We start from the raw sequence: 10,688 nt of genomic DNA, 5'->3' as shown, positions 1-10,688 counted from the left end.
AGAAAGGCACACTGTGTGGCCTGCATGCAGAGGCATGTGTACTTACAATCAGAGCGTGCTCTCGGCCCATCGTGATGACCGTGCGGTTGATGATCACCAGCAGAGACACCACAATGTCTTGGATGTGTTGAAACGTTTCGCCCTGAGACAGACAAAGCCAGAGTAGTAGGAGGACAGAAAAAGGAGACGGAGAAAAACAAAAGATTGTCAGATTTCTCAGGTGTAAGCACACACAAAATCAGACAAACGCAGAACAGTTGGCCTCTTCAAACAGCATCGATTCAGGCAGAACTTTAATGCCGTTCCCGGGGACGTCTCAGAACTCGACTTTTCCATGAAACTTAAGGCGCATCAGGTTTTATTGGTGTTTGTTGTGTTCTCTGTTCGTGAACTCCCCTCGCATTCCAAAGCTCGATTCTGGTGCTGACGGTTCAAATAAAACAAGTTTTCCGCTTCTGAAATTTTAAATCGTTTCACTTTTTGAGAACACAAGCTTCGCCACACACACTTAATCGTAAACTTAAAAGGCCTTTTGACGCACGAATGTGGATTTGTCTGTGAAGACCTGCTGTCCTATTCCTCTATTTGTATTCCATTTGAAGCCGCTTCTGTCAAGTTTCCTTTTCTTCAAGAAAACAAAGAGAAGTTTCTATCTTTGTGCCAAAGTCTGTCTCAGGTCACATTACCTACCGTTTAGTGGTTGGATTCAGCATCGTACACTTTAACAAATTTAACACCAGTGAAGATGAATTCATTTTCATTGTTTCACATTAGCTAAGCAATAATAATTAGCACTTATGATGTTGACACACTAATATATGTACTGTATACAGTATAGTATATACTATAGTATATGGTATATGGTATTTCAGGAAACTCAGAGATAAATAAATAAAAACAGATGTGTGGACCCATAAATCAACTAAATTATTTACTTTTCCATAAGGAAAACAGCTTCCCTTTATTAAAATGCTGTCTTAAAGATTTGGAGTTGTCATTATTCATAGGTTAATACACTACTGCGTTACTGGTTACAGCCGCGTTGAGATTAAATTGGGCTGTATGTGGTCCCTGAACTAAAATGAGTTTTGCACCCCTGGTTTAGAGACTTTTATCACAATATCAATATCACCATCACTGTAAACAAATGCTGGAAATACACATTTTAATGACAAAATCATTCAAAGACTTGAGAAGACTGTAGGTGAAGAGAAACGCAGGTGGAATAATATAAATACAGTCTTCTCTCAAAAGCAAATATGAATATGTAAAATATGCACAGGGAAAAAAAAATAAGTACAAAAAGACACACACACCGACAGTGTTGCCAGTCAATGGAAGCTGACTCAAATTTGCCTCGGGCTAATAACTCACTACTGAAGCAGCTGCTACATCCAAACACACCTTAGTACTGCGGGGTACATCTATGTGTACAACTTCATTAGCATAATCTGACCCAAATAAGCGTGTGTGTGTGTGTACCGAATGTCTGCATGTCCTTGTATGAGCTGATCAGTAATGCATAAAAAGGGAACAGTGCAGGTACAAAAATAGCAGAAATGGGTAAAGGAAGTCAAGTTGAAAGTTTCCTTTTTTCTATCTGCAGCAGTGTGTCCGTGTGTGTGTGTGTGTCTGTGTTTGTCCTGGCCTGATGGAAGATGATTTGAAAGGCCTGATGAGAATCTGCTAAATATGATTAAACCACATTAAATGCACTGGCTCGCAGCCACAGGACACAGACAAGATAAATAACTTTGTCAGGGCGTGTGTGTGTGTGTGTGTTATCTCGCAAAGCATTTCCATTTCAGACTGCCTCACACACTGGCAGTGTTAGGCATAGAGACGCAGCTGTTGATCCTAAACAAGCCTAAATTTTCCTGGCTCACTGTAGGTATATTTTGGTCTCCGGGAGAGAGTTTCTCTCAGACAGCCATCTCGGAGCAAGACAAAAAAAAAAAAAAAAAAAAGAAAAAAGAGGGACACAATGCTCCATCGCCCTAAAGTTTATACTCTTCATTTATTCCAAACCTTGGCTGGCTTGGATTAAATGAACTAAAAAATAAAAAAATAAAAAAATAAAACAACATTGTTTTGGAGTTAAGGGAAAGGAAAACAACTCCAGAGAGCCATGTTTTTGTCTTATTTTCATTTGATCGCAAATGCTTACACGCAAAAATGATGACAAATTACCCAAATTATCCCTATCACAACATACTGTATCTCTTCCTGAATCTCTCTCCTCACTGTAATTTAAAGACACTGGTGGTGTGACAATTAAATCAGGTACCACCCAGAGCAAAGAAAAGATTAAACAAAGAGAGAGGATGCGGTTCTTCTCCTGCTAATGTTTTACTGCAGCCTTTCCGGCTCTTGATTAAATGGCCTTTGGAAATGATTATTCCATTTGGTTTGCGTATTCATCCTTGTTTTAATTTGTAGTTTTTGACCCATACTGTACGTCCTCCAACAGCAGCTTTTGTTGTCATCTAAACTCCAGGCTGTGTGCGTCTGCTTTTGCAGTCTGCAGACATGATTGTATTAGCACCCGTCCCGTCCTTTTGACAATTTGCCGCCACCTGCTTTTGTTGTTGTGTCTCAAGCAATGCAAATTCATCTCATCAAATTCACTTCACTTCATTCATTACATCGCCCTCTTCTCTCACTGTCTTCACTTGGCTCATGCTTCATTAGTGCGTCCAAATAAACAGAGTCAAAAAAAAAAAAAAAAGCCTTACCTTCCTTTCAAATACTCAGCAGGCTTTCAACAACTTGCAGAAGCAATTAAAAAGCCCTCAGCTGGATATTGGCGGATTTGTTTCGTGTGTGTGTGTGTTTGCATCTCTGTGTGTATTAAAGTGTTTAGTTCAAGAGCTAACTGGAATTTGTTTCAGCGCACTAACATGCAGCAACAGGTGTGGAACAAAATCAATTAGATTCTAATTGGTCAAGGCCTGCTTCGCTCCACGAATGGATAACCGGAGACAAAACAGCTTAAGGATATCTGGTCTGCAGGAGACGAATTCCACTGGGTGGCCACGTACCTCAGGGTGTTCACTGGTCTCACTACGCTGTGAGCAGCCTTATCAGTGCTTGTGGATAGCTGAATATTTTTATTTTCACATACCTTTTTTTTATTTTATTTTAAGTATGCAGCTATCTAGATACGATACCGCGGCTTGCTCCACGGATCAAGGATGCGAGTGGCTGCTTAGGATAGGATTCTGTTTCCTGCCAACATTTAATCTGTGGGAAGCTGGAGGGAGTGAATACATGAAACTGAAAACTACACAGAAATCCTCAAAATAAAATAAATAAATAAATAAAGATTTTATTCAGGCAGACACTATTGTGTTATACATAGGTCCATATACACTCACTTGCCACTTATATTAGGTACACCTGTTCAATTGCTTGTTGACACAAAGGTGATCAAGACAACTGGGGAAGAAAGTGGATTTAAGTGACTTTGAGCGTGGTATGGTTGTTGGTGCCAGACGGGCTGGTCTAAGTATTTCAGAAACTGCTGATCTACTAGGATTTTCATACGCAACCATCTCTAGGGTTTACAGAGAATGGTCCAAAAAAAAAGAGAAAATAAGACAGAGACCTAAATCTCTGATGAATGTTTCCAACACCTTGCTGAAAGTATCCCACAAAGAATTAAGGCAGTTCTGAAGACAAAAGGGCATCCAACCTTTTAATAGCAAGGTGTACCTAACAAAGAGGCCCGGTGAGTGTGCTTGGACAGTGACAAATGCTAGTTGTGTCTTTTTTGGCAGTCGGGTCCATTTTAGTTTCCACTTCAGTTTCGACCATGGCGAGTGGAACTTTTGCCAAAATTTCACAGGAGACAAGTACTACAAATGTTTGCGTCTCCGAACCTCTTCAATTAACCTTTCCTCGATGTGTTCCATCTTTATCGATCCAAAATGATCTTTTAGAAACCTGCGGAGAGGGCTAAGCAGCCGGAAAAAAAACTACAGCGGTCTGTGTCGCTGTGACATTTCTGGGGAGGTGCACGCCAGTCTACAGCGTCAAATTGGCGCAGTGGCATAAACGTGAATTAATGTCCCTCTCCCTCTCTATCTCCGATGGATTAGATTTGTTTATGAAACCTGACCTGTTTCACTTTCACTGAGTGGTCCCTTAAACCCATCACGTGGGTTCATGGCACAGTTTCCAAATGTAACGCTTAAAACATTTTTGGACATTTTGTTTGCTTCATTATTACATGCGGTCAAATCCACAGATGGCTTAAACACTCAGAGCTCAGTATGTCTCCTGTGCGTACTGGATGCGCTTGCACTGTAATATCCTATAAATGTGTCTCACCACATTGTTCCTGCTCAGGACCTCCAGAATATTGTTGAGGAGCTCCAAGCTATTTCTCCTCTCGTCATGGGGCCCATCAGCCATGGTTTCCAGCGCCACGCGCAACTCCCGCAACATCATGGGCAACAGCACATCACGGCACTCTGTAGAAACAAAAAGCACACACATGGTCACAGATGACAAGTTTATATGCAAACAACAGTAACAACTGTGGCAGTAGACCGATTGTTTTAAGTCAATAAGCAAAGTGAGACGGCGCATGCAAGAATGAGTTTTTCTTTTTATCCCTTTGTGCTGTAAAAAGATTATTATTATTTTTTTTTTTTTTTAAGTCACAACATCACTATTTCCTTTAATGTGCCTCCTCTCTGAAACATCCTTCAAAACCTAAACCTGTGCTTTTACATCAGTCGGCGCAGCACCTGTGGGCACCGCTGCTCCCACACAGCTATGAGTAATGATGCCACTGGACCTTGAAGAAGAAATTCAAAGCTAAACTCCAGACTGCACAATGGAGTCATATCAATCAAGTGTCTATTTACAGTTTAATGCATGGTCTGGGGCTCCGTCGGATACACCGTCAACACATCAATCACCAGAGGGCCCAACGTTTTCTCTTTCCCTTGTCTCTGATTTATGCCAATCTTTATTTAATCCATAATTTGGCAAAAGTTAATTTGGTCACACATGCAATACATCATCAGTAATTACACAAATAAAAATATGTAAATAGAGGGACACTTGAGAAAATGATGGCACTTACACTTAATCTCGCTGTATACAAAGGAATTCATTATATACTATTTACATCTGTGCGTAACCACATCATAAATCCTCTACGGACGCTCAGTATTCATAGCCCTTCTCCGGGGGTTATTCAAAGTCATTCTGGGAGTTAAAGGAAACATCAGAAGTAGCTAAAGTACTGTAGTGGAAACAGACAGAAGTAAATTAACAGATAAAGTATAAAACTTCTGTCATTTTAGATTTTTATGTCTTCATACTTTGAGAGTTGTTTGTTCTTCCATAGAAGAAACTATTATTTTTATGTTTTTGTGAATCCTGATACAACCGTCCTTTGACCAAACACATTGTTATACACAATTAAAATCATAATTTAAGGACCACGTTCGAATTCTCTACCCTTTCATTCAATGCGCCGGTGAAACACATACACATTAAAATTCAGAGCATTGCCTGGTAAAATGCAGCTCACCATTTATGACTCGTGGCAATCATGATTTTGCTTGTAAAACAGACTTGTGTGCAGACTCTGATCACAGCGTCAGAGGGGACGGCTGAGTGGAGTGCTTAAGCGTCTGAAGTGTTTTATTCCCCGTTTAATAAAATGGGCTTCATAACATTACGGCTTCTGATCATGAGAGAGGAGAAGCTCCATTATTGGCCTCGTCACGTGAACGCAGCACTGGGAAGGATTAACAGATCATTTAGTTACCGGTGAAGCCCCCAATTAAGTGACAAAACCAGTGCGGACACGTGTTTCATTACGATAGCCGGTCCAAATATCTTGGAGTTTGATAGAGAGCTGAGATGAACAGAAACCAGTGATTCCCTAGAAGAGAGGAAAAATTACAGCACCACTTGGTCTAATTATGAAATGGCTGTGCGTAATGTAAAGTGGAAGCTCACTTGATTAACTGGACGGCTTTCCACTAGAAAGCACTAGAAATGTCTTCACACTATAATTCACATCCAACAGTATTTACAGCTAAGGCTAATATGACAGGTAGGGTCTAATAATTGTTAACCTGTCAAAAAGCGTGCCCTGTGCCCTTACAAGTTTGTAATATATAAAACTCAGATGTACTAGTAGCTGATCCTTCCATCTCTCCCCTTCACTTCCTTGACCTCTCCTTTTCTCGTCTTCTTCCTTCCCCATCTCCTCCGTCCCATCACTCTCTCTGTAGCCGCGGGTACACAGAGTCCATTAAAAGCTCATTTGGGCTGATGCTCATTAGTTTCATTATTAAGTGAGCCAAGCCTGTACGCCTGCTGAGTGGACCCTCATCACAACACTCACTCCATCACCTAAACGGGGAAAAGGGAAGGAGGGATCGCAGAGAGACAGGGGGACAGGCACAAGTCACTGAATGCCTCCAGGAATTGGGGGGCGGAACAGGAGGAGGAGGCGGAGGAGGGGCAGGACAAGGAGGCTTCGGCAAGACACTGGGAATGAACGGCGAAGCACGGTGGCGTTGCAAATGTGAATGAAAATGTTTCTCTGTCAGAATTAAAGGACACGAGGCCTCTTCCGGTTTGTGCCCCTCGGAAAGGTAGAGGATGGTGTTTTAGATGAAGCACTGTATTTAAGTCAAAACCCGGCTAAATCTGTTTAATCCATCAAAGCAGAAACTCATCATCTTTTGTTCTTTCAGCTAGGGAAAACAATGGGTTCTGTTACATGGCAGTATTTCTGTGTATGTGCAAGCTTAGGAATTAATCCATCTGCCTTCTGGGCTAGAAGTCTATCTAACAAATAAACCCATTTGATATTTTTGGGTGCAACATGTTCAGAGGGAGGGAATGCGAATGTGGGGCATGGCGAGGGTAACCCGTGGTATGATACGTTCTGTACTTCATAATTTTCGCAGTGACAAGGCCAGCAGTAATGAAAAATAATCCCAATGGCCCAGTGAGACGGAGGGATAAGTTAAGTGACTAACTCGCGTCACAGAAGATTGGGTGCATGTACGCAAACAATTATTACACGGGTTTGTCATGTATTAGAGGTTCTAATGCACGTCACAAGCGGCAGTTTGTACTTAGGTAGGATAGTAGGAATTTTTAGGTAATGTTTTTTTTTTCCATTTCAGTGTCTTCAGTGGTTAAATTTCTTTGCATCAGCGAAAGTGATTATTCCTCTACTATGCCTCATAGGATGGAGCAGGATTTCTTTGCATTTCAAGGCGAGTGGTCTTGCACCATGCATACACAGACTCTTCTATTCATTCCTTCAAACGCCTACTGGAAAAGGTCAGATTTGTTATGTTTACACAGGGTATATACGCAAAAACTTGTAAATATCAAAAGGCTTCCATAAGGTTAAAAGTCAGTATGTTTCTCCTTAAACATGGTCTTTTCTTTTGGGCATGATTGTGCCTAGTTGTGCATAATGCACAGGGCTCACTATGAGGTTGTGTGTAGCGAACTGCAGTCGAAACCCAAATGCATATGCGGCATGTGCTGTTCATATTCAGCTAATATATCAGCTTGCAGAGTCGGAACTCTGGCTGACCTTTACTCGGGTTTACTCTGCTGACATACTTTCGCAAAATTTTAATAACCCGAGCATCAAAACTCTCTGTACGACCTGCGCAGAGCTTGCGAGTGCAGAGTGAAACGCCCTCGTCAGCGCCTGCATCTCATCCTGAGATTCACAACACTAATAAACCATGAGCACCTTAATAGCTCGCTCATCCCTGGCACCCTCTGATGGATCTCTGTGTGTTTTGTCTGTTTTGATTTCCACTCTTCTCCTTTCAAATCACGTCTCGAATCCGTCAATGTGAGCATCAAATATGATGAAGCACAGGTTGCAGTGGCAATGGATCCTCCAGACTTTGAGGCCTTCAATCACCGATGCAGGACGGTGTCTTAAACTTTCCAGGTTTTTCTTCTTACCTTGCCTGTGCTGGAATAACACGAGGAATATTAATCTCCGCTAGTTCAGTCTGTACGGTGGCTTTCTATGGGATTTCTTTGAACTGCGTTGTGGTCCTCGGGGCTTTCAGTCTTATAAGAGCACCAGCTACAGTGGTGTGTAGCATCGGTGTAGGTCATTCTGTATAAGGGCATTTGATTTTTTATTTTATTTTTCTGTTTCAAAGAAGTGCATTATAGATGGATATATATACATGCACTTCAACCACTGCGAAGCAATGTATGCGCTGAATACTTCCAAAGAAATATGAAAATCCCATCTATGGTGCAGTCTAAAATCACAGATTATTCAACGGCTCTTAAAATAATTGTATTGGGATTTTATTGGTTGGCTGGGTCAAAGTAGGTATTCAGAGTACTTTTGATATCTGCTAAGTATAATCTGTTAAAATATGCCCATATTTAGAGGAATTTCCTCTGCCGTCGGTGCTCAGTGGAATAAATGCTAGAGCTTTTTCACATATCCACCTCTCAGTCCTCCAGGGGTCTTTGCGTGGGTATATCTCACTTTCTCCATTTGAGATGTCTATTGTTTCGGATTCCAGCTCCTTTTTATTATTAGTCTTTTCCATTTCAGTCACCAGGCCTGTTGTTTTCCATCAAGATTTTTTTGTCCTTCTTTACCGAGACTCTTCATATAATGTCACACCTTTCTTCTGATTTCCATATTTTCTATCTTACTTACACTTGCCGCGCTTTTCTATCCATCACAATTCTGCTTCTCCAGCAGAGTATTTTAGGACACATTTATTTCACTATAAAATCTGAGTAATCACTTTACAAACCACCCGGTTTCTAGTTTTGTATTGTCGTAAGCATGTGTCTTGTAAACTCGGTGTGTATGTGCTACTGTGCAGCACTTTGCTTTCATAAGGTAGCGAAGATATTCAGATTCTCATCCATCAGCACACAGCTCGAGTTATAAAGAACTTCAGAACTTCAGAAGAAAAAGGAGGCCGGAAACAGATGGTATGGACCCCACAGAGCTCTGATCTCAACATCATCGAGTCAGTCTGGAATTATAGGAAACAAAAGAAAGCGAGGCAGTAAATCCTGCAAAGAACTGTAGCAAGTTCTCCAAGAAGTCTGGAACAACCTACAAAACCTGCCAAGTGCACTGAAAAACTGTGTGCAAGTGGTGGAAGTTAGCTGAACACAGACAAAAAAAAAATGATAAATACAAACTACTTTTAAAGTGTTCTCCCTTCATTTCTTGAGCTTAAAATATTCACACGTATTATTGTAGAACAAAACAACATGTGCCGTGTGCTCCAGATCTGTACTGGCTTGTTTCTCTCAGACTAAAACTTTCCTTTCTGGCAGGTCCACTTCCTTCGTGAGGACTGGCATTCTATCACCTAATCCTATTTTCGCACAGGCTGTCTAACGGCTGATTTGTGACAAAGGAGCCTGGAAAGCGGGTGATGCTGAGAGGCCAACCTAAGGGTGAGAAGGGTGGTGACAGGGGATAGTCAGGAGTAAATAAACTGTCCAAAAGGCATGCTGCTGTTTTCCACTCAGAAGCAGATTGACGTGACATGAGAAAATCTATAATCCTAAAATTCCCAAGTCATTTTATAATGGAAAAAGTACAGCTTGAGACACGCAAACACACTCTTAATATTAACACTGGTTGTTGCACTTTCCTACGCATACCTATGTTTATGCGTTCCACTTGCCTGTGTGATTTAGTGCATGTTGTGGGTTATAGCCTGCAGTGCAACAATGCAACAAATCAATTCAGCCATGCTCTGAAAGAAAGCTTTGCCAAAAGGCAACGACAAGCAAATGGAAATCCAGGTCTCGCGGCAAACATTGGCATGCATCTCTAGTTTTCACTAGAGTGCGAGTTTGTTGCTACCGCTGACGTCCGCGTGTGTATATAAACGCACACAGGTGTCCAAACGCACGCGCACGCATTCTATTCCGCACGTCAACGAAGCTTCAAGCACCCATCTATATTCAATTCAAAGTGTCTATTTATTCAAGCCGTAATCCCGTCCTTTTCATTACAAATACAAATATGTGCCCAAGTGCGAATTGTCCTTTTTTGTGTCGGATTTGGTGCGTCACCGCTACTCGATGCGTGCGAGTTTGAATCTCTATTGTGCCTGCCAGTGCGGTTATGTGTTTGGGTTACCAAGTTTGTGAGAGCAGACGGCACCCAGTTCTAGCATCCCACCACGCGGCGAGCAGCTTTGATGGCTCAGCAGCGAGCTCATCTCCTCTCTGTTCTGTTTTCTTTCCCCTCATTTGACAGCTAAACACAATAAACTACAGCACATGATAATGAGACGCCGTCTCGCTTTCTAAGAGGCATGTAAATCAGAGTTTTTTCCCTCATTCCCTCCCTCTTCTCTCATTTGGTCGTCGTCCTTTGCTTTCAAGAAGACGGAGCGGTGGAGGAGATGATAAAGAGGATATAAGCAGGTGCAGCGACAAGTAAATATTCTGACTTGAGAGGGGGCTGGGACCGAGCCAACCGTCGTCACGCTCGGTGACGACTAAATGTCTCTCTCGTGTCACTGTGGGTGTTTCCTCTCATCCACTTTCACTCAGGCCTTCATTTATATTCCACCCTCCTTTCTCACTTTTTCCCTTGCTCCATCTTTAAACCCCACTTTGATTGATAGCTCAAATATAGCCTTCCCCTGTTCGTTTTTAGGACGTGCCCC

General features: G+C 41.8%; 1 protein-coding gene across 1 annotated transcript in view; it reads right to left on the bottom strand.

Annotated features, from left to right (window-relative positions):
* Positions 1 to 10,688, bottom strand: part of LOC125008053 (dedicator of cytokinesis protein 2-like) — an 81,748-nt gene that overhangs the window by 42,829 nt on the left and 28,231 nt on the right. Inside the window, exons 25-26 of the mRNA XM_047585074.1 lie at positions 4,333 to 4,475; positions 47 to 142 (exon numbers count right to left, since the gene is read on the bottom strand). Of these exons, the coding sequence (XP_047441030.1) occupies positions 47 to 142; positions 4,333 to 4,475 (239 nt within the window). The remainder of the gene's footprint in view (positions 1 to 46; positions 143 to 4,332; positions 4,476 to 10,688) is intronic.

Source organism: Mugil cephalus, chromosome 5 (assembly GCF_022458985.1).
Source record: "Mugil cephalus isolate CIBA_MC_2020 chromosome 5, CIBA_Mcephalus_1.1, whole genome shotgun sequence".
Classification (NCBI taxonomy): domain Eukaryota; kingdom Metazoa; phylum Chordata; class Actinopteri; order Mugiliformes; family Mugilidae; genus Mugil; species Mugil cephalus.
Note: the sequence above shows the minus strand (reverse complement) of the source record. Positions and strands in the feature narration are given on the sequence as shown.